We start from the raw sequence: 24,953 nt of genomic DNA, 5'->3' as shown, positions 1-24,953 counted from the left end.
GGGAAAATTACCTACCCTCTTTGTGCCCCAGTGTCCTCATTTGTAAAATAGCAACAATAGTAGTACCTGCCTCATGGGTTCCACTCTGAGGAACTAAGTAACATGAGTATAGGGCTTCAAACAGTGCCTGGTAGATAAAAATCACTCAAACATATAGTACATTATTAGGACTTTTATCAGGGGGACATTGGCGAGTTCGGTGATTTGACAAATTGGTTTCCTGCAAAGAAAACAAAAAGCTCCCAGTCCTACTTGCTGGTCGGATACATGTACCTGGACTGGCAGAGCTTAACTGTAGATGAACTGAAGCCAGTTTATTTATCCATCTCTATCTAGCTGCCTGTCTGTCTAACATCTGCCTCCTTTTCATCTATCTGTTCATCCCTCTCCTGTCTTTCTGCCCATCATCTATCAATCCGTCCACCTGTCCGTCAGTCAGTCCATCCATCCATCTGATAAGAAACATGCATTTTGAGGGAAGAGGGAAGACAATGAGGGTTTGCTGAGCGCCCAGCACACACCCCATCAGGGGCTCATTAAGGGGCGTCCTGTCACCCCATATGCCCGCCAGCCCCGACATGGGGCAGGAGTCCCCTGTCAGGGGCATGGAAAGGGAGCCTGGGTGGAGGTGGTAGGATGGGCGCCTGCCTGTTCTACAGCCAGGGTCCCAGGGAAAGGAACCCCAAGACCTCAGACTCAGGGTGAAGTTTCGGACACCCCTAGAGGCCTCACCAGATCTCTCCAACTACACAAGACGTGGGGAGGGGCTAGAATGACTTCCAAATTCTTCTAGTGGGAAAAGGGGTATGGGGCAGCGTTTAAGGATTTCATTTATTTGGGGAATAGGTAGGACATGTCTACGATTTAAACAAACGAATCAAGCCACCTAAAAAGGGATGTTGTGTAAGCTTCTGTCTCACTCCTGATCGCCAGGGTCCTGCCCAGAGGCCACACTGTTGGGTGCAGCGCCGTGCGGCCTTGCTGAATCCAGTGGGCACAGACGCCTACGTGTCTATATCCTTTAAGCTGTACGCAAATAGCAGCATCCTGTACACAACCTTTCTAAACACCATTTTTTTTTATTATAGTGAAATCCACATATGCTTTTTTTTTTAAAAAATTAGTTCATGTTTTTTTTATTAATCCACATGCAATTATTTATCTTCGGGTTATTGAAGCACTAAGTCAGACAACACCTGCCACAATAATGTCTGCCAAAGTGGCTGCCCATAAAAACTCCAGCCCCACATTCATCTGAAGGGCATTCTCGATGAAGGCAACTAATGTTGCCATTCTCATCCACCTTATAGTTTTTCAGGACAGCCAGCTTAACCTTCTTTCTCTTATGCTTACTCTTCTTCCAGTGCTCTTGGGAAGGACTGTGGGACTGCTTCCTTTTTGCAGCACCACCATGCAACCTCAACCCAAGACAAAAAGCAGACTCCTCTGGCATGCTGCTGTCAGACAAGGTGCATCCATCTCCCGGTTGCTTGCCAGCAAAAACCAGTCTCTGCCGATCAGGAGGCATTCCGTCCTTATCCTGGATCTAGGCTTTCACATTTTCTATCGTATCCAAAGGTTTAACCTTAAGAGTCATTTTCTTTCCCATCAGGGTTTTTATAAAGATTTGCACCTTGGCGGCAGCTCCACTGCAGATGGCAGATCGGAGATCCATACGCGGTTTAAAACCTACAATTCAGTGGCATCTACGGATACACAATGTTGTTCACCCACCAGCTCTCTCTAGTCTCAGACCTTTTTCCATCACCCCAATAAAAACATCCTGTACCCATTAAGTCATCACTCCCCATTCCCCCCTTTCCTGCCCCCTGGCAACCTCTCATCTGCTTTCTGGACATTTCATCTTTCAACAGATACATGGATTTATCCGTTTGGGCTATTGTCAATAATGCTGCTATGATCACTCATGAACAAGCTGCTATGCAGATGGCTGTTTTCAATGCTCTTGGGTATTTACCTACAGCAGGACTGCGAGGTCATATGGTAATTCTATGTTCAACTTTCTGAAGAACCACCAAACTGTTTTCCACAGCGGCTGCACCATTTTACATTCCTATCAGCCATGTACAAGGGTTTCAATTTCTCCGTATCCTTGCCAGCACTTATTTTCATTAAAGCCATTCCAGTGGGTGTACGGTGGTATCTCACGTGGTACACTACGCTTTCGCATTCTGCAGTCTAGGTCTGAGTAGCTTTGCATCAGTTTATTTGTAGTGGTTGTCACATCCGGGTTTGTATTTTTTTTAATGGCTTAGTAATTTAATTCCAAATGTCTACTCCAGCTGCTGAGCAGATCCATTGGAGAAGATGAGTTATAAGTCCAAATTTCCTGGCTCATGTCCTTTTCCACTCTTTTTCACCTGCAAACTGCGTTATTATACCTCCCAGGAAAGAATCCCACCAGGTAGGGAAGATACCCTTCTCCTGGAATCAGGCACCTTTTCTGAACAGTATCATACAGAACCCCAAATTCAGAAATCATTCTCACCAACCGCACACCCCAACAGTCCATTGGATGCTATGACAAGAAACAGGTACAAAATAGGGAGGCATTCTGAATGTCAGTGCCGACTTAGACCAGACTGGGTCTTCTAGCTGCATTCCTTGCCCCGTGCTCTCAGGCATGCCCCAAAGTTCTAGCTCTGTCCAGACCGGAGATAGAATGCACGGGGAAGGGAAGGCCTCTTCTGAGATCTGTGTGCTCCATACAAGGCTTGGACCAAAGCCTGGCCAAGGCAGACAGAATTAGTGCAGAGTTGGCTCTGCAAAAACCCACATGTGCAATAGCACCAGTCATTCTCCACTGTGTCTGCTCCCTCTACTCTCATCTCCAGACTGGGAGTGTCTCAACATTACCCGTGGCTTCAGGCTTTAGTACAGGGCCTGGCTCAGAGAAGGTACAGCACATAGTTGACTGAATGAATGAAAACAGGAAGGCAGGTAGAAGGTATTCAACCAGAAAGGCCTTCTGATACTGCAGGCTTATGAGGTTTTCAGTCCATGTTTGGGCAAGACTCTAAGGTTCTCTGGGCCAGACTTCTTCTGAAACTGACTCAGGTCCCGGATAGCAGATCGATGCCAACTTGGACAAGTCCAGGTCTTCTAGCTGTATTCCTTTCCATGCTTACAGACATGTCCCAAAGTCCTAACTCTCTCTGGAATGGAGATGGGAAAATGCCTGCTAGTGGAAAACCTAGGGAAGCAAGCACAAGGAGGACTGGACTCAGGACACAAAGCTCAGAGAGGTCAAGGAGTTTGTCTAAGGTCACACAGCAACATAAAGGGAGAAGCCAAAACTCAAACCCCAATCTGCAAGTCTCCAATGCCCTTGCCCTTTCCTTCAGTTATGAATAGCACTTATCATGACGTAATGAAATGGCGTGTTTATGCGCCCGCCTGCCCCGCTTTGGCCCTGAGCTCTTCAAGGACAAAGAGCAAAGCCCATTCATCAATGTGTTCCCAGCACTTGGCATGGAGCCTGGCCCCAGTACCTAGTTCATAAATATTTGTTCACTAAACAGTAGCTAAGGGCTGGCTTCCTATGCCCCACGCCTTTCCTCCGGCATAAGGAAACACGCTGTCTCAGCATTGTGGTCAGGACTGCAAAGCGGACAATATCCCTGGAGGGCCATTTGGTAGTTCCTTTAAAATTCTAAAATGCATACCTCTGACCCAGCGTTCTTTTCCTAGGAGATACATCTAACAGAGATAACTGTACAAGGATACAAAAACCTATGTACCAGGATGTCTACATGAGCAAAAAAATTAGAATAGGGATTATCCACCCTCTGGGGCTAGTTACATAAACCAGGAATCAGCCAGAAAGTGGAATGACACAGTTAAAAGAATGCATGTGGGGGCGGGCAGGGTGGTCTCCACGTGTCCAGGCTAGAACTGGAAACTGGAAGGCACACAACGCATATGCATAGTTCATCACGCTCTGTGTTTAAAGCAATGATAAAGGCCTATCAAAGCCTGAATACCTGTTAAAAGAGTCTAGAGGGAAACAACACCTCAGTGTTAAACATCGCTGTCACAGGAGAGACTGCAAGGTTGAGAAGGGGAAAGAGGTTTGAGTGTTAGTTGGTGGCAGAAGGGGGGAGGAAGCCTCATTTGGATTTCTTTTTTTTTAACAAGGTCCCTAAACTAGTTAAACCAATAGGCAAACAAGCCCTTTTCATCTCCACACTCCCCTTAAGCTCTTTCCCTTGGCTAAAGCTGCACGGTGTCCGTGGGCCCTTATGGGAATGCCCCCCCAGACTGAGGCCGGGCCCCGCACTTGCCCGAAATGGCCTCACCTGATCCTAGATCTGGAACTGGGGCTCAGAGAGGTGATATGACTTGCCCAAGGTCACACAGCTCCTGGGTGGGAGAAATAACTCAGGTCTATCTGAGCCAAGAGCCTGAATGAATGGGCTTCCTGCCACGTGGATGTGGAACCCCTGGGGTCCAAGAAGCATCCTCAGCTTTAATACCCCGCCCTTCGATGGGGGGAATACCTGAGGTCACCTGCCTACCTGGGAATGGTCTATCCTGGGGGGGGCAGCACCTCACTCCAATCTGACTGCTAAGCCTCAGGCCCTGCTCAGGTGGCAGGGCTTAGACAGACACGGAGGAGGGTCCCTCTCCCACCCCAAGAGCCAGAGAGGATGGGGCGGTGGGGTGAGAGGTGCCCGTGTCTGAGTCCCAGCTCTACCTCCTGGGAACTGTGAAACTTGGGACAAGTCCCTTCCCTTCTCCGAGCTCATTTTCTCATCTGGAAAAATGAGGCAAAAGCAGCCCTGCTTACAGGGTAATTTGGGTTTGGTTCTGATCATTATTAATTTTTAAAAAATAAACCTTTTATTGTCGAATTCAGTGAGTTGCAAAGATAGGGCAGAGTTGCCAGACACTCTTCACCCAGCTTCCCTGAATATTAACCTCTCACATGCTCATGGGACATTTGTCAAAACGAAGAAACGAACAGTGGTACAATACCACTGAGGGACTCGATCCAGATTTCACCAGTTTTCTCTCTGTCCCTTTTCTGGGCCTTGATACAGGCCCGAAGGCATTTAGTCTCCTTAAATCTCTAATCTGTGACAGTTTCTCTGACTTTTCTTGTTATTAAAAACAAAAAATTGTATTCTAACAACATATGCAATCTAAAATTTCCCCATTTAACCATATTCAAATATATAATTTAGTGGCGTTAATTACATTTGCAATGTTGTGTTACCATCACCCTCCCATCACCAAGACTTTTTCATCACCCAAATGCAAGTTCTGTACAATTTAAGCATCCACGCCCCATTCCCAACCCTTGCCCCATCCCCTGGTAACCTAGATTTTGACTCTATGAGTCTGCGTATTCAAACTATTCCATTCACGGTGAGATCATACAGTGTCTGTCCTTTTGCATCTGGTTTATTTCACTCAGCATGACGTCTTTTAAGGTTCACCTACATTGTTGCATAAGCCTTTGTCACTTTTGAAGAATATTGGCCAGGTATTCTGGGGAGTGTCCCCCAATCTGGGTGCGTCTAATGTTTTCTCATGATTCGGCTGGGGTATGGGTTTGGGGGAAGACAAGCAGGAGTGACGAGGTCACGTTCCCTTCTCTGGGCACCACGTTAGCGGTCAGTGACATCACAAGACTTATCACTGGGCTATGGCAGTGAACTCAACACTTGGTTAAGGTGGTACCTCCAGGTTCCTCCACAGTAAAATTACACTTGCCCTTTCCATCCTCTGTTCTTTGAAAGTGAGTTATTAAGACCAGCCCACACTCAAGGAGAGGGGAATTAAGCTCCACCTTCTGGAAGGGGGTGGGAATCGAGACATATCATATGGACTCATGGACTTTTTCTTAATTCTTTGGGTTACAAATCAATAATGTGCATTTATTTTGTTACTCAGAAATGTTCCAGCTTTGATCCTTGGGACCTCTTTTGGGACCTCCAGGGCCCCCCATCTTCGTTTTCTTTTTTTAAAAGCACTTCCTTGCTTTCCGGCACAAGGTATTCCAGGCTCATTTTGTATTTTCCTTGCCCTCACCCTCCAAACAGTCATTTCTTCAAGAAGCCCTGGGTCCTTATTAGAGGATGGATTTAGAAACCAAAATCTGAATGAGATGATTATTGTTTTAATGGATAAAAACATGCTGACGTCAAAAACTCCAACTGCTGCAAAGGTATGAAAAGTCAGGCTGCCTCCCACCCGACCCCTAAGTTCTTCTCCCTCCTACTGTCAATCATTTCTTGCATATGCTTCTAGAAACAGATGACACGCATCCCCTTGCAGGACTACGGTGAGGAAAGAGATCAGGCGAGAAAATATATGAAGGGCCTGGCAAGATGCCCAGGAAACGGTAACTTCCATCATTTCTTCCCTCCCTCCTGTCTTTTCCTTTTTTCCTCCATGGCCCAGGGACTGGGGAGGGGGCGGAAGCAGCAGCGTGTACTCACTAATGGCCCCAGTGTGCGTCGGCTGTGTAAGGTCCTTGGGCACCTTCCTGTAGATGTCAAACCTGCAGGAGAGAGAAGAGATCAGGGGTGAGGTGGGCACCAAGCGCGGGCTCGAGGTGGCAGGGAAATAAATGGAGACACAGGCCGGCACGACACGCCGCTCCCCAGAATTAGCCCCTTCCACCTTTGCAAGCCACCTCCTTGAAAAGGGCTTGTGGAAGCCCCCCCGATGGTACATCCTGCCCCCCACACTGTCCTCTGATTGCACCACGTGTACTTTCTTCCTAACTCTTCTGACCCCCGGTAATGACCTTGTCTACTCGTCTCTGTTTACACTTCCCGGTGGGTCTGGCCCCATCAGAGAATAACCTCGACGGGGACAGGAACCCCTTCAGGTGGTGTCCCCAGGCTCTCGTGGGCGCCCGGCACATAGTAGGCACCTGGTACATATTTGTGGAATGAAATGATCACAGGCCTCTCGTGTTACGCTGACGCTAAAGGAAACCGGCAGACGCAGTCTTTCTTGAGTTATATAACTGCGCTGCATTCTTGCTTTTGGCGTCACCTCCCCACCTCCTCTTCCCTTTCCTGTCTCCGTGCCTCCACCCCGCCTCCTGATCTGCCCCCACCTCCCCGCCACAACCTGCCACCTTCCCCGCCTCTAGCCCCTACTGCCTGTTTCTTAGAGTTTTTTCTTAACGTTGGTATCTGTAAGGCATAGGAGCGACATAAAATTCTGCCCACGGTGGCTCAGCGGGCAGAGCTCTCGCCCGCCATGCTGGAGACCCAGGTTCAATTCCCGGTGCCTGCCCATGTGGGGGCAAGGAAAAAAAAATCTTGTCCTAAGCCCACAGTCTCAGAATCAGCTCATAGCTGTTCTGCTCCCTGTCTTATGGGGTTTTCCTCTTCAGGAGCAGAGCTAACGCCTCTTTTCCATCTGGATCCCACCAGAAGCAGAGGGAGGCTCTGGGGTGCAGTGGAAGACTAGCGGAAGAATTCAGAAGTAAACAAGGGTTAGAGTTAAGGCTCGGCAATCGGACTCATGGACTTTTTTCTTTAGGTTATAAATCAGGAACGTCATTATTTATTTTGTTATTCAGAATTGCTCCAGCTTTGGCCATTGGGACCTCTTTCAGGTCAGTTCCTATGCCCTGTTGAAATGCCTTCATCTTTTTCTTTTTTTAAAGCACTTCCTTGCTTTCTGGACCAAGGTGTTCCAGGCTCATCTTGTACTCTCCCTGCCCTAGCCCTTGAAACAGTCATTCCTCCAAGGAGCCCTGACTCCTTATTGGCAAGTGGTACTTAGAGACCAAAATCTGGGTGAGATAATTATCATTTTAATGCATAAAAACATGCTGACGTCAAAAATTCAAACAGCTCCAAACAGAGGAAAAAGTCAGCCTACCTCCCAGCCCTGAGCCCCAGTTCCTCTTTAGAGACTGGGAAATAACCTGGACCCTGCTAAGCCCAATGCCTTGAGCAGGAACCTTGTGCAACATCTGATACTTGGTTCCCATGAGCTCACTCGAACCTCACGTGAAATGTGTTATTTCCTCAGACCTCAGGGGAATAAAAATTCCTGTGAATCGCTCAGTTAAAAGTATCATTTTCTCTTCAGACTGCTGCCTGCTCAGCCACCAGCCCCTGTGCAGCCTCCTGAGCGTGGCACTAGAAAGTGGGGCTAGGAGTGTGGTTGGGGTTCACCTGACTCAACTCTCCATAGCTGCTCACCTCCCTTGTACTGAAAATGCCGATTCCTTTAGCCTTGAGGACCATATCAGAAGTCAGGAGCATGGACTGTAGAGTCACACTACCTGGGTCCGAACCTGACCCCACCACTGTGTGGCCTCGGGCACACCACCTACCCTCTCTGTGCCTTAGTTTCTTTGTGTGTAAAGCGGGGGTAACAACAATAAGTCTCTCACCCGTAGTGGTGGGGGCAAACAACTTAGCCCACGAAACCCCTAGAGCCAGGCCTGGCACCCAGGAAGTGCCGTACAAGCCTTCACTGTTATTAGGATTAATGCCTATCTGACTAACATTTACAGAGCACTTACTATGCACTAAACCCTCCTGTGAGCACGAGAGGCTTGGAGATAAAAATCAGCCCCTGAATGTACCTGGAAGCATACTGTGTCCAAGGAACATGCTGTATACAATCTACTCTCACATGCTTAGAAAATAAATAGGTAGATGTATGTGTCACCAGGTTAAAATTGGTGGACTTGGGCCTGTGGTGGGAGTTGGGGGTATGTTCAAGTTCTTGATATGGGTTTTGTGTTATTTTTGCAATTGTCCTGTAAGTTTAAAATTATATCAAAAGAAAAAGAAAAAAAAAATCAGCCCCTGGCCCCATGGAGCCTGGAGTTTTAGAAGCAAAGACAAGGGAACAAGAAGGCTGTGGCATCCATCACAGGGCTAGTTGGAGGAACTCAGAAAGGGGCTGCTAGCTTGGCGTGGGGTAGCCTGTGAACCTTCCTGCAGGAGGACAAGAGGTGCCCAGCCTCGTGACGGGTGGGTGGAGGGACAGGCACTCCAGGTGGAGGGGGCGGCAGAAGCAAGGGCCCAGGGCACGACTGAGCCCCAAGCCAAGTCCCAATGGGTGCCAGCCAGGTTCCACCCCGGGAAGCTGTCAGACGTCAGCGCATTTGGGAATGCGAGGAGAAAACACAAAAAGGAGCAGCTGCCACTGAGCCCCTGCGGATTACTGCTGGGTGGAGGGGCTGGTGTGAACCAGGGAGCTGATGAATTTTCAAAAGGGTGGCAAAACTTCCGTGTAAAATATTTTTACGTGAAAGTTTCCAATTCTCAAATGTTGGACGCATCTTCTACGGGACAAATGTGATGAACCTGCTGATCAGACATGGCCCAGCGGCTGCCAGTTTGTGACCTTCTGAGCTGAGAGTCCCTGTGGAGCTGAGCATGCACAGGGCCAGCCTCACATCTTAGGCTGTCTGGATGGGGAAGGAGGACATGTGGGCTCTCCTAAGGGGACTAGAAAAACAAGCGAAGGCAGGCAGTGAGGAGCCAGGGGAAAGGCAGCAGGTAGGGTCTGGGCTAGGCCCTCCCGTGACATGGCCCTGTACCTGCAAAATATTTCTGACCCTTGCTAGGCCTCAGTTTCCACAAGTGTGAAATAAGGGAGTACCTATGGGAATCGAAAAGATCCCTTCCAGCTGAAGTGTGAATTGGCAGCTGTTCCCTGGAGGCTCAGGACACCCCAGGTAGCTAACAACCCTGCATTGTGGTCCAGTTAATGCAAGGGTGACCATCGGGGACCCACAGGAAAGCTGTGTGTCATGGATTGAATCATGCTCCCAACAAACACATGTTCACGTTGTAAACGCTGGTCCCGTGGACGTGGACTTGTTTGTAAACAGAATCTTCAAAGATCCTATTAGTATCACCTTTTTAGTTAAGGTATATTGGAGAGGCTGGAGGGAAGTGCCTGAACTGTAGAGCTGTGCTCCAGTAGCCATGTTTTTGAAGATGATTGTATAATGATGCAGCTTTCACAATGTGACTGTGTGATTGTGAAAACCTTGTGTCTGATGCTCCTTTTATCTATGGTATGCACAGATGAGTAAAAAATAGGGATTAAAAATAAATAAATAATAAGGGAAAGTGATGTTAAAATAAATTTAGTAGATTGAAATGCTAGTGATCCATGAAAGGGAGTGATAAGGGGTATAGAAAAAAAAAACAAAGGCTAAAATATATTGGGTAGATGGAAATACTAGTAATCAGTGAGAGGGAAGGGTAAGGGGTATGGTATGTATGAGTCTTTTTCTTTTTTCTTTTTTTTTTTTTTTAAAGGAAAGACAGAGAGAAGGAAGGAAAGACAGAGAGAAGGAAGGAAGGAAGAAAGGGAAACATTTTTAAACGTTTTCTTGTTTTATTGTATTCTGTTTCTCCGTTTTTGTTACATGGGCTGGGGCCGGGAATCGAACCGAGGTCCTCCGGCATAGCAGGCAAGCACTTTGCCCGCTGAGCCACCGCGGCCCACCCTTCTTTTTTCTTTTTATTTCTTTTTCTGAATTGATGCAAATGTTCTAAGAAATGATCATGGTGATAAATAAACAACTATGTGATGACATTGTGAGTTACTGATTATATACCAAGAATGGAATGATCATATGGTAAGAATGTTTGTGTTTGTATGTTATGTTTAAAAAATTTTTTTTAATTAAAAAAACATTTTGTTTACAAATATAATGAAATAAAGCATGGTGAAGCAGATGAATGAAGCTAGACGAGACTTACCACTTACTGCATATGCTTTACCTCCTATTGAGAGTTTGCATTAAAAGTATTTCAATATAGTACAGGATGAAATGCTAATGCTGTCATGTGTGTGGACAGGACAGAATAGCCCAATCAAGTGAGAAATCTTAAAAATAACATATATTTTGCTTCTTTTTCCCTGTAGCATTCAAAGCATTCATAGACTAAAATATGAAAATTCTCTAAAACACTGAAGTTACTAAAAATGAATGATGCTTCATGCAACTGTACCTAGAAATGTAATACCATGTATGTTAGATATATGAAATTATTTTACTTAATATGTACAGCAGTTTTAAGAGCTGCTAATTTAGCTTTTAGCTTCTGATACTCTATTTCTTAGGTTGTAAAAATAGTTTTCTTTTAAAATCTGGATGATGTTTGGTACTTAATAAAAACTAATAAAATCTCTACAACTTGAGAAAAAAATCAATGGCCCATAAATGTAAGGGATGATTCTGGACTCTCAATTTATTCCATTGATATGTACAATTCTCCTGTCAGAGCCAGACTGTCCAGATTACCATCCTCAGTATTAAATCCTGGAATTGGGAAGTGTGATGACTCCAACATAATTCTTTCTTAACATTGTTTCCACTCTGCAGGGTTCTTTGATTAGTTTGCCAATTTCTGCAAAAATATGTCCTCCTATTACTATGATAGGAATTAGGCTAATTATGCAGATTTTGGAAACAGTGCCATCTTACATTAAGTGCTGATCCATGAAGATTGCATGTTTTTCCATTTATAAGGTTTTTAATGTTTTTCAGCAATGTTTTGTAGTGCTCCATTTATAAGTCTTACATTTCTTTTGTTGAATATTTTTCTAAGTGCCTTATTCTTTTTTTGATGCTATTGTGAATAGAATTTTCTTGATTTCATTTTCAGATTGTTCATTGCTACTTTATAGAAATACAACTGATTTTTATATGTTAATATTATATCCTCCAATTATGTTGAATTTGTTTATTAGCTGTAGTAATTTTTTAGTGGTATCCTTAGGATTTATTTTGTACAACATGATGCCATCTTTAAATAAACAGTTTTACTTTAAAAAAATTTTTAAAATGAATGAAACCCACAGAATGGAAGGACAATTTTGCAACTCATACATCTGATAAGGGACTTGTATCTAGAACAAAAGATAGCTCTTACAAATTAATAAAAAAAGACAACACCTTTATGGGCCAATTGATTTTTTTCTCAAGTTGTAGAGATTTTATTAGTTTTTATTAAGTACCAAACATCATCCAGATTTTAAAAGAAAACTATTTTTAAAACCTAAGAAATAGAGTATCAGAAGCTAAAAGCTAAATTAGCAGCTCTTAATTAATAATGGGCAAAGGACTTTATACATTTCTCTAAATAAGATAAACAGATAGTCAATATGCACATGAGAAGATGCTTAACGTTATCCATCAGGGAAGTGAAAATCATCATATGACTCAGCAATTATACACACCAAAAAACTGAAAACAGGGACTCAAACAGATATGCAAATGCTTATAGCAGCGTTATTCACAACAGCCAAAAGATAGAACAACCCAAGCGTCGTCAACAGATGAATGGATAAACAACGTGTGGTACATTCATACTGTAGATTATTTGGTACTGAAAAAAAGGGCATACTTATACACGCTATAGCATGAATGAACCTTGAAAATATTATGCTACATGAAAAAAAATCAGACACAAAGGGCCATAACTTGTATGATTCATTTATATGAAATGTCCAGAGTAGGCAATCCATAAAGACAGAAAATAAATTAGTAGTTGCAGGGGCTGGAGTAAGGGCAATTGAGAGTTTCTTTTTGGGGTGATAAAAATGGCCTGAAATTGATTGTTGTGGTGGTTGTGCAACTCTGAATATACTAAAAGCTGTAGAATTGTACACTGCAGATAGGTGACTTGTAAGACATGTGACATTTCAATAAAGCTGTCCAAAAAGATGGGGAGGAGAGGGACCACTCATCAAAAGTGTTAACATTATTCAAGGTAAGGAAAGACTGAGGAACTGTCACAGATTGGAGGACATTAAAGACAAATGACAATGAAATCAACGTGGGATCCTGGATTGGACCCTGGACCAGAAAAGGACAGCGGTGGGAGAAATGACGAAATCTGAATAACGTCTGTAGATGGGTTAATAATATTGGGTCAATGTTAGTTTCCTGGCGAGATAGTTGCATTATGGTTATGTAAGATGCAACATTTCGGAAAGCTTGGGTAAAGGGTATGGGAACAGTCTGTATTGTTCTTGCAACTCTTTTTGCAAGTCTGAAGTCATTTCAAAATGAAAAGTTTAAAAATGTCGACATTTAATGGAAATTAAAAGAGACAGCTAAAGGGGGAAGAGTTCACTGAAAATCCCATTCAGCCTGTTTCCTTCACACACGCCTGCTCCCTCCCTGCAGGCATCTGAATTTGAGGTGCTGGTTTAACAAGCAGTGTCAGGCAGAGTATGCCTTTGTGGGGGGAGAAGGAAGAAAGATCTAAGGGAAGGATGTGAGATGTGGACCAAACTACAGAAGGCAACCAAAGGAGGCAGATGCTCTGGAAAGAGCGAATGGCACTAAACCAAGACCACTTCCAGTCCCCACGTTGGATACTTTCACATAAATATTTGCACTGAATTCTCACAATAACCCAGACAGACTCCAATCCTACCCCATTCCAAAGGGAAAGCTGAGGCTCAAACCAAGGTAACTTGGACAAAGTCAACCCAGTAAATGTCAGAGCTGAACAGATCTGTCTGACTTGCCAGGCTGTGGTCCTTCTGCTGCCCCATAATCCTTGAAAATGAGTTTAGAACTTACCTATTGGGAATGTGAATTAAGGTCTCAAGGTTTTGTTCATCCGCTTTTACAAAGATGCTAGCCCAAGACGGATGGAAATCTTTTGGAAGACAGGGACCAGTTCGAAATTCATTAATTCATTCAACAGATATTTATTGAGTATATGCTATGTCGGGATGTTTTCTAGGTGGGAGAGGTGGGAAACAGGGATGGTCAAGGCAGATGTGGCCCCTGTCCTCATGAAGTTGCCGGTCTGGTAATGCTTTTTGGCTCCTTGTGAAGAAGCCACCTAAGCAGAATGTTCTCAAATAATGACCCCATTCCTACAGCACAAACCTAGATGACAGGGGACAAGTGGAGAGTTAGAAGAGACCCTGGGTTCAGAGATGACCACAAGCCATGTGAGTCAGCATTGAATGTCACTGAGAAAATAGACCACCAGGAGACTGGTGAGAACCCAGGCATGTGACAGAGCAGGGAGTGAGCCGTCGTCTCTGGCTCGCATTAGTCAGTCCCTCGTTACCGTGATGTGACCAGTTTGTGGTCACCCCGTCATCCAGAGAATAGAGAGGAAAGGGTAAGGAGAAGTTGGGGAGGGGAAAGGGACACTTATTGAGAGCCTACCGTGTGCCAGGATCATGCTAGGTCTTTGAACCGCCTGCACACATCCATTTTCTTGGCCATCCTGAGATTTAGGGATTGTTATCCTTTTTATAGATGAGGCTCCAAGAGGTTGGTGACTTAGTACAACTCGGGCACCAATTAAGTGACATTCACATCCCAGCCTAATTTATGTTCTTGCTACTTTTCCCCAAAGTATGGTGACAAACTGAGCCCGTCCGGGTGGGAAATACTTCCAATGGAGAAAGGTTTAAATACTGTTATTGCTTAGCCATGAACAGAAGAATGGTTGCCAAATAAAAACTTCTCTTTCCCTGGCCCTCCCATTAAACTGTTTCTCAAAGGCAGGACCTGGGCCTCTTACTTTGGGCCTTTCTTGCTACCCAACCCAGGCTCTTGGTGGAATTAATTGAATGAATGGGTCAATGAATGAAACTGCCCAAGGATAAGGTCCACCGACTGCCCTTCAAGCAAGATTAAGATGAAACGGATGGTAGATAGAGCACATGGGGGTTCTCTGTACTGTTCTCTCTACTGTTGTGGACGTTTAGAAATTTCCACTTTACAAAACGCAAAACTGGCTTAACTTAAGGCAAAAGAACAATCAACTGGACTTAAGTCTGGCAGGGATGCAGGATCTGGGAGAATGAGACAGTGACAGGGGCTAGACAGGCGGGAGGTTTCCTGCTTGCCAGGATAGGATCCAAAAGGACATACCCCAGAGCTCCCGGTACTAAGGGTGCCCCCGTGGCAGGACAAGAGGTATGCTCAGACCTTCATGACCAGCCCCTTCACTTTACAGAGGTGAAAAAAGGGCGTCCCAAGAAGAGTGATTTGCCCAGTTTAAGTTACAATTAAATACACTAGGGTATTTATAAACAAAAACACTGCAAGGTAACAAAGAGCTTGTTAAATCCTTGGTGTCCCTCATGCTCTTCAAAAGCTGTATGTCAGTAGTTCTCATCTGGAGCTGACTTTGGCCCCGAGGGACATTTGACAGCATCTGGAGGCATTTCTCATTGTCACAGTGGGGGAGGGGGGTGCTACTGGCATCCAGCGGGCAGAGGCCGGGGACTCTTCTGAACACCCTGCAATGCACGGGGCAGCCCCCACGACAACCAAGAATGCTCGGCCTCAAACGTCAATACCGCCAAAGCTGAGAAACCCTGTTCCACACAAAGCAAAACTTCACCCGTGGAAGCTCGTCACCTGTGGATGCTCAGTCTCCCATTGATCCTTCCTCCTTCTGGGGCTTCCAGGTGCTCTGCACCAGCCAGGTGAAGCCATGGCCCCTGCCTTAACCCCCTCGGAGACCTGGAATCTGGAGCTAAGCAGTCTTCCCCTCCCCCTTTTCGCTCTGTGCCTAAGAAGGCAGAGTTGACTTACAAAGAGCTAGGCAGAGAACCCACGGGAGAAGGCGAAGTCCGCTCGGATTCACTCCATAACTTACTGTAATGGTGCAGTAAGTAGGAGTATGTCTATTTTAATCAAAAAGGTGTTGAATTCATGCCTCTACCTTCATTACAAATTCCACGAGGACATAGGTCAACACCGGTCCTAGGAGGCAAGGAGAATATGGGATTTACTTAACAGAAATTCACGTGGAGGCCACTTCTAGCCTATGAGGCGAGGAATCGTCACATAACCCAACCCAAAATAAACATGCCTGAGTCTTCTCCGGCTCCCGAGCAAGGAAAAGGCCGCTGGAAATATCTGACTAATGGATTTCTTCTGTAATTTCTTTTCATAGCAGAATACCTCAGCTCTGCTATTTTAACTTTTGCTGCTGGGGACCTCACCGCTTCCCTGCTTTTGCAGACGAATCTCAGATCACTCTGTGGTTCGCTATATGTGGGCGGCTACCAGGCAGCTGCCTGTGATGTCACTATTTCCAAGGCTTAATGAAATTAGACGCCATTTAGGAGCAAGTCATTGGAAGCAGTGGGTCACTGATCCCAAAAATAACCATCAAGGCTCTGGGTTGGAGCTCTGGCCTGGTCAACCTTGCTCTACCAGCCCGTCGGAACCCTTGGTGCAGAGTGCCAGGGATTTAGGTAAAAGCTGATTTGTTTGTTCACTTACTCATTCTCTCCACTTTGCTGAGAATCATTAGCACAGTGCATGTGTGGGCGTGCACATGTGCTGGGGGGCACACCGGGATAAACGAACGGGCCAGAGCCGAGCATGGAAAGAGACAGACTCTGCTTGGCACCAGTTCTAATGAGCTCTAGAATCTTGTCCTTGACATTCAAACCTCTAATATGAGCTCACATCACTCCACTGTCAAAAAGCTGGAAAAAAAGTCACTGTTTTGTCTCTAGCCCAGATGGAGGTTCTTTGAGGGAATGATAATAATAATAACAGCAATCACAGAAACTACACGGCTCCCCCCATCTGTTTAGGCTTTCCATGCATCAGGCCTTGGGCCAAGACTTTGCACTCATGATATCATGTCACGTTTACAACTCTGTGCAGTAGATACTACTGTTATTCCCGTTTGACTTGTCCAAGATACAGAACCAGGAACTGAACTCATGCAGTCTGACTCCAGGGCATTTGCTTCCAACCACTGTGCCACGTGCCTCCCACGGGCTGGGAGCTGGGAGGGGGGCAGTGTGGATTCATGGAAGGTTCAGGTGATGCCCCCGCCCCTCCCCCTACCTCACAGCCGTGCTACCCTGATGCCACCAGGACAAGCAGTTTCCTCCCTCCAGCCCATCGCCTGCAATCCTCTCCCCAAATCCTGTGCCCATATGGGGGTCTCTATCTACAGAAGGGATTTACCACTCCACTTCTCATCCAGTGATGACCACATGGGCCTCTCTGGCCTAAAAATACACTCTCTGACGCAAAGTCCTGGTCTTCCCCCCACTTATTCCTACAGAAGTTTAAGATTGTGTCTAGCCAAAGAGGAAGCAGAAGAAATCTGACAGCTGGGTTTCCAGAAGGCCTGATGAAGCCTACCCCACATCATCCTAAGGCTGCCTTCCCCCACGTCCCTAGGCTCTGTGGACATATTCCTGGCACAGCCCTCTACCTGGCCACACAGGTATTCTACTCCTGCTGGTCTGGGAAGGGACTGATCCATCTCCAAATCTCCTGTGCCTGTAGACAAATCACCCAGGGCCTGGCTCAGTAATGGCACACAGCGCATTCCAGGTGAAGATATAAAATGACTGCACAGGGCTATTCACTACAGCATCATCTATAATAGCAAAAGGCTGGAGACCATCCAAACGTCCATCCGAAGGGGACTGGTTGAATTAATACAGAATATCCATAAAGTGGAGGATGATACAACTGGAAAGGGGAATGAGGACAGGGAGGAGCTTCTGGATACAGAAGAAAAAGAAAAAGAGCCAAGCACAGAACACTGCATTCTGTTAAACTGTAGGCGCATATTGAAGGGGCTGGGGCAGAGATAAAAATATCTCTACATCAGGGCAGGCAACAGTGGCTCAGTGGCAGAGTTCTCGCCTGCCATGCTAGAGACCGGGTTCAATTCCCAGAGCCTGCCCATATCAAAAGAAAAAAAACATATAGTTATATCATTGCTTATGTCTTCAACAAGAAACGATGGAAGGTACAACCAAAACCTAACACAAATTGTTAGTTCAACTATTCATAGAAAATGCATAAAATATTCAATATTTAGGGATAAGTTTGACAAAAAAAATAACAACATAAAACATGGCTGAGCAAAATTAAAGATCTACGTAAATGGAAATCCATGAGTATTGAGGGTTACTGTAATATTATGAAGATGGAAATTCTCCCCAAATTGATCTACAGATTCAACTCAATCCAATCAAAATCCTAGTGGGTGGTTTTGAAGAAAACAAGCTGATTCTAAAATTCATATGGAAATGCAAAGGATTTTTAATTAGGCAAACCAACTTTGGAGATAAAGATGAAAGTTAGACCTGATTTCAAGACATACTATAAACCTTCCAAAAGAAAACATACAGGAAAATCTTTGAGACTTTCAGTTAAGCAAACGTTTTTTTAGAGAGCACATCAAAAGCATAATCCATGAAAGAAAAAAAATGGATGAATTAGGATTAATCAAAATGCAAAGCATCTGCTCTTTGAAAGACAGAAAAGATAAGCCACAGACTGGGAGAAAATAAATGCAAATTACATGGCTAATAAAAGACATATGCAGTATAAAGAACTTTTAAAACTTAATAAGAAAACAAACACCCCCGAAAAAATGGACGAAAGATCTGAAATGACATTTCAGTGAAGACTCGCTGAAGGCAAATAACCACATGAAAAGAAGCTAACATACAAATCATTAGGGCAATGCAGATTAAAGTCAGAAGGAGATGCTACCATACAACCATCAGAATGGCAAAATGATAAAAACTGATCACATCAAGTGTAGATGAGAATGTGCAGCAACTGGAACTCTCACACGTTGCTGGTGGGAAGGAGAGGTGGCATATCAATTTTGGAAAAGAGTTTGGCAGTTTCTTAAAAAGTTAAACATACACCTAGCACATGATCCAGCCATTCCACTCCCAAGTAAGGAAATTAAATGAAAATCCTAGGGGAAATGAAAAGCATGTGTCCATACAAAGCCATGGATATGAATATTCATGACAGCTTTCTTTGTAAGGGATAGAAACTGGAAGCAACTCAAGACCACTAATAGACATACAATGGAAAAGTCCAAAGCAACAAAAGACAATGAACTACTGACATAACATGATGATTCTCAAAATAATTATGCTGAATGAAAGAAGCCAGACAAACTCAGAATATATACTGTACTAATCCATTCATTTAATAGTCTAGAAAATGCAAACTAATCTAGAAGGCCAGAAAGCGGGTCAGTGGTTGCCAGGGGAGGGAAGGTGGATCACCAGGAAATTTCGGAGGCAATGGATATGTTCACTATCTCGAATACAATGCTTGTTTCATGAGTGTATGCATATGTCAAAATGTCTCAAACTATATACTTTAAGTATGTGAAGTTTACCATATGTCAGTTATACCTCAATCGTGCTGTTCAAAAAAGCACTTTTAATGGCAGCCATGGATTGAAATACATCAGGTACATTAAAGAATCCAACAGTTTGCATGATACTGAAAAAATAAAACTTCTCGTTGTCACCCTCCCTTGCTAGGCCACCAATTCATTACCAGGAAATGGGTAAATCAAGGGAAAGCACTTATTCTGTCTCTTCTAGTTCAAAACGTATTTCTAGGCAACCAAATAGTTGATAAGGGCAAAAGTTATTTTATATACAGAAATTTCAAAGAATATATGCTGAAGGAATGACAGAATTAGAAAAATCACCACTGTGTATCCCTGATGAAATAATGGACTAGGCAGTGACCTTTGTAATAGATGGACAGGCTGCCACCACCTGAAGCCAATGACCACTCTCAGTATCACAAAGAGAAGACAACCAGCCCTATGTACCTCTCCATATGATGCAACAGAAAGTTTACAGCACATCTGTGAAGGATTCTTGCCAAAAGAATTGACCTTGAAACTAATCGAGACTTCAGATCTAACTACCAGTTTACAGAAAACATCAGGAATAGAACAGGTTTCATGATTCAATGAGCCAAATCCAGATTGTAAGGAATTCTACAGGACAAATGACCCAGTTTCTTCAATAAATAAAGGACTAAAAAGAAAAAAAGGGAGGGGGAATTGTTACAGATGAGAAGAAATCTTAGGAAGCATGTTAATCAAATGCAACGAACAGACGCTGTTGAATTCTGATTCAGTTCAACCCTAAATACTCACTTTCCCAGCCTTCCTTGCAGCTTGGAGTTTTCATGTAACAGTTCTACCGATGATTTTAAGCAGAAGTTTGCTGGAGGTGGGAAGTGTTTGCTTTTATGATCAAAAGGGTCAGGCATCACTGGCACTACCAACCCCCACAACCCACTTCCTATTTTAAATGCAGATGTAATGTCTGAAGCTGGGACAGATGTCTTGGGACCACGTGGGAAAGCTCACCTAATGGCAGAAAAACAACTGCGGCATCCCTGAGCTGTGGAACCAACACCAGCGGTTGCCTACCTCTAGCCTTCTTGTTATGTGAGAGAGAAAAAAAAAACTTATTTTTTTAAGCCACCTTCATTCAGGTTTTCTGCTACTTATGATGGAACCATGAGAAAGTCTTGACTTCTTGCTGCTCATCAGTTGGGAACTTGGACAAATTGCCCTCTGGAACTTCAGTATCCTCTTCTGTAAGAAGGGGACACCACCATCCACTCCAGAGTTGGTGTAGCTAACAAATATGCAGAGGTTTTGTCCATGCATAAGAAGTTAGTCCTCTGAGCTGGTCCTGAATTTTACCAACCTTGCTCCTCACCTAAACCCAAGAGCCCCTCATTTCCTTGCACTTTCCTGGCACCCCTAACCCCTGAATTCAGGCTCATCTCTAAACTCTGCTGACCTTGATCCATCTTGAACAACTGGAGAATTTACTGCTGCCAGGACAGTTCCCTCCACGGCAGACGCCTTCTCCTGCAACTCAGCCCAAGTTTTCTGCCCCATTTCCTGCTTCCCTTCTCTGCCAAACTTCTCAAATAATGGCCTGAGGCAACCTCACATTCCACCTTCCATTTCATCTTTATTCTTCAGTAGTCTGGCCTCTGCCACTGCCTCTTTTTCCTCCCCACTCTCTTCCTGCTCTACTTAAGAGCACCAATTAGTCACTAAGGGCCAGATGCCATTGGCTCTTCTCAGTCCTGCCTCTGCACTAAATCTGCTGAAAGCCTCTTCCTTCTTCTCTCTTCTCATAGCTGCCCAAAGCACCAGGGTATCCTCACTCTCCAGCACCCTTTCTAATGGCTTCTTTTCCTCCTCCTGTCCCTGATGCCCAGAGATGGTCTCAAGCGCTCAGACCCCTTTTCTTTTTGCTCAATGCCAGCTTCCACATCTAAGTCATCTCTGCATTAATTTACTGTGCCACGTACCAGAGATGCAGGAGAAAGTGAATAAGAGTTCAGCTGGTGATGCCCAAGGTACTTCATCATTCCCAGGGGTGTCCTGCCTGCCCCTCAAATTTGATATGCTCAGAATGCAGTTTAATAGCTTTTCACACAAAACCTGCTCTTAAAATCACAAAACAATAGACGTGGGAGGAATCTCAGGGACTGTGCAAACCAGATTCATCCATCTGCAGATAGGTAACCTGAAATACAGGAAGTACAGCAGCCTTTTGATGGTAGAGAGATAGAGAGTACTAAGCTCACACCCAACAGGGTTGAGGAAATAGTCTTGGAGCTCTAAATCCTAACGTGATCTGTTCTTGAATAGCAAATCCTGTTCCTCTAGCTCTTCCTTCCATCTGGAGAGTTCTTCCCGCAGATATCTGCACGGCCTGCTCCCTTACTTCAGTTAGGTTTGTGCTCAAATGTTACCTCCTCAGAGAAACCTTCCTGACACCAACTAAAAAGACATCACTCTCTATCCCCTTACCTTGCTCCTTTAACCATTACTTGCTATGATGTAATATGTATTTGGTCACTGCCTGATGCACCATGAGAATATAAGTTAAAAGAGAGCAGTTTTGGGTGATGCAAAGGTGGCTCACTGGCAGAATTTTCACCTGCCATGCTGGAGACCCAGGTTCGATTCCCGAAGCCAGCCCATGCCAAGAAAAAAAAAAGAGAGAGAGAGAGAGAGAGGAGTCTTCACCTGCCTTTGGGTACCACTACATCCTCAGGACCTAGGAAAATGCCCAGCACACAGCAGATCCATGATAAATATTGGCTGAATGACTGAGGGAGACAGCATTTCTCAAAATGTGGTCCACAGAGCATTGCTTCAGAATCCATTGGGAAGCTGGTTACATTTGTAAATTCCAGGGCCCCTGTTGCTGAAGGAATAAATCTAGAAGGGGAGGGGAAGGCAGGCAGCTGCAGTCACTGAAAAGTGAAATTCAGGAGATGAGGATGCATGCTAAGGCCTGAGAACCGCTAAGGTATAAGTTATATGTTTATTTCTAATATCACATTTATTTCTCAAGACTTACTGCCTGTACCCACCTTATTTACCATAGGTCAACACTGGGATGGAAAAGGGAACTGTATTTCCTGAGTTAAGCACTATTTAGACACTTGATGTCCTCTAGCCTACTGGACGCTTCTCCACCATTTGTGAGGTACCTTCAATAGATACAGCAACCTGGACTCAGAGAGGTTAAGTCACTTGCCTAAGCTCACACAGCCAACAAAAGGCAGAGTTAGGTTTCACCAGTCAGCCTGACCCTGGAGGCTGCACACTGACCCTCCACGCTGACCCCTGACCTTGGCCGTGCTCACCACTGCTCTCCCATGCCCTCCAACAGAGCCAGCCCCCTGGAGCTTCAGAGCTTCAGTGCTATGCAGCCCCTAAGGCCCTGGCAGGACACAGCTGTTGAGACCCCCTGGACCCCCCATTCACTCTCCCAGACCCCACCAGGGCCAGATGATGAGCTCATGCTCAGAGGAAGCGAAAGGCGTGGTCTCAGGACCTGGAGTCAGGCTTCCTGAGCGTCCCCCTGGTTCAAGGCCACAGGGAGTGGGAGGTGGGGGGGTGGGAAGATGAGCGGGGGGGCCCCCAAAGTGTTTGCAAATCACTGGAAACAGGATGCAGCCGCCCGACCCCACACCAGGACACAACAACATCCCCTGCGCTATAAATGGAAATGTATTCTTAGAGGGGTAAAACGTTAGCGAGTTTTTTTTCTAAAGTGACCCATCATTGGATAAAAATACAGACGGCATTTAAAGGCTGAGCAGCAGAAGCTATTCCGGGGATTGGATTCTCATCCCTGTGGCTCCCGGCCAGGGCACGGCCTTTGTTTAACAGAGATTTAAAAGGAATCGTTCAGTTGGTGTTGGTGTTTTAAGTTTAGGGGAGAATGTCTGGGGGAAAGAGAGCCTCATCAGGGTACCTGTGGAAGGTGCCCCTTTGGGGGGGGGGGGAGCAGTGACCCTTGACCTCCACCCACATCTGCCCATTTGTTTCAACTTTTACTCTGCGGTCTGATTCCCCTTTTGGACAATACTCTCAGCCATCCTGAGACGTGAAGACAGGGCTCTGGCTAGGCTTAGGGGTAAAAGCATAGGACAGGTTTGCAGGATGAGGAAAGTATAGCAGACAAAGAGCTGGAGGTGGGCCTGGTGACACAGAGAGGGGACAGAGAATCATATTTACTGAGCACTCCCTGGGAGCCAGCCTCTTAACTTGTGTCATCTCATTCAATCCTCAAAACCACCCCAAGATACAAGAGCTAGATTCATCCCCATTTTTACATAAAAGAAAACTGAGGTTCAGAAAAGACTGGAGACGGTGACTCGGAACCTGTAAAGTCAGGCAGGGACGAGGTGGGAGGGGTTCCTGGGCCGAGTCAAGGGTCAGCTCCTGCAAAGGCTCAGGCCTAGGATGCATGGTTGGTTGAGTGCTAGAATACTCACCTGTCAGGAAGGAGGCCCGGGTTCCATTTCCAGCCAACGCACAGCCCCTTACCCCACCCCACCTCCCAAAAAAAGGCTCAGGTACCACGAAGCCTCCAGGGGCAAAGCTGGGATTGACACCCCCATCTGCCTGAAAACAAAGTGACTGCACGGAACTGAGGAACCCAGCGGAGGGACCTGAGTGGAAAAGCTGTGTGTTTTAGAAAGCAAGTTCTGGCTCATGGATTAAAGGTGAGGTTTTGCAGACAATCCAGGGCAAAAGGGCAGAAGGAAAGGAATCAAAATGTTCTCCCCAATGATCTGGGTGAGAGCTCAGTTGATCATGTTTATTTGAGCAAGTTGTAATATTTTCAATGTATCTATAATCAGCAGGCACTTCTTTCATAAGTGAAGAAATTAAGACAGAGTTATGGCTGTCTTAGGGTATCTGTCTTTGACCTGTCAGTCCCCAGTGTATTATCGGCCCTTCTTCCCCACTGCACTGCCCAACGCACAGCTTTTGTTCCAAAAGACCATTCTGTGCCAGCTCTGTGCCTTTGCATGAGTTGTGTCCTCTGTCAGGATCAGCCTGTCTTCTCTTCATAGGCTCATTCACTCATTCTGTCATTATTGAGTGCCTACTATGGACTAGGCACTTGTTCCAGGAGCTGGGAACAAGGCAGGGGTCAAAACACAAAACTCCCTGCCGTTACCTCGTTTATATACTAGTGGGAGAGGCAAACAATAACAAACTGATATATGCCAGAAGAGACAGCAAGTGCAAAGACCCCGAGGCAGAGAGCATACACAGCAGGTTTCTGGAATAGCAAGAAGGCTGATTCACTGTGAGTGAAAGGTGAGGTCGAGGCCCCGGGTAACTCTCTGAAACCCAACTCATATAGCCCCTTCTCTGAGGAGCCATCTCCAATCAGCTCCAAACCAGCAGAGCGGCTCCCTGTGTGTCACTGTCATCACCCAAGTAGACATGGGGTGTGGTCATTAAACATGGGTGCATTGGATTCAGGAATGAACAACACAGCCCACCCCTTCTGATAGTGTCCTCCCCTCGAAGTTGTGAATTTCTCAAGGGCAGGGACTGGTCCTACATATGTCAGTCCTCCAGAGCTTGGCCCTGCAATCCCAATCAGACAGCACTGTCGTTAAGCAAGAAGAGGCCCACTGAGTTACATGGGATGCAGGTCTTTCCTGGGCCAAAAGCTCACCGGAGATGTGCAGGCTCCTCAGGAAGCCACTTCCTAATCTTCCCCAGCAGTGAGAATTCCCAGTTGAGACTTAGGGGATGCAAGTAGGGAGCGAGCAACCGATAGAGGGAGGGCAGGGTCCACTTCCCCCACACCTTCCCTCTGAAAAAGAC

At 45.5% G+C, this 24,953-nt stretch overlaps 1 protein-coding gene and 1 pseudogene across 2 annotated transcripts in view; both read right to left on the bottom strand.

The window, feature by feature from the left end:
* Nucleotides 1-24,953, bottom strand: part of ERGIC1 (endoplasmic reticulum-golgi intermediate compartment 1) — a 112,255-nt gene that overhangs the window by 51,297 nt on the left and 36,005 nt on the right. For both annotated transcript variants that reach the window (XM_077137657.1, XM_077137658.1), the window contains exon 2: nt 6,468-6,529. In XM_077137657.1, the coding sequence (XP_076993772.1) occupies nt 6,468-6,529 (62 nt within the window). The remainder of the gene's footprint in view (nt 1-6,467; nt 6,530-24,953) is intronic.
* Nucleotides 1,121-6,461, bottom strand: LOC143664732 (ubiquitin-ribosomal protein eS31 fusion protein pseudogene; annotated as a pseudogene).

The sequence above is a fragment of the Tamandua tetradactyla genome, chromosome 20 (genome assembly GCF_023851605.1).
Source record: "Tamandua tetradactyla isolate mTamTet1 chromosome 20, mTamTet1.pri, whole genome shotgun sequence".
NCBI classification, from domain to species: domain Eukaryota; kingdom Metazoa; phylum Chordata; class Mammalia; order Pilosa; family Myrmecophagidae; genus Tamandua; species Tamandua tetradactyla.
This window is presented reverse-complemented; position numbering and strand designations above follow the sequence as displayed.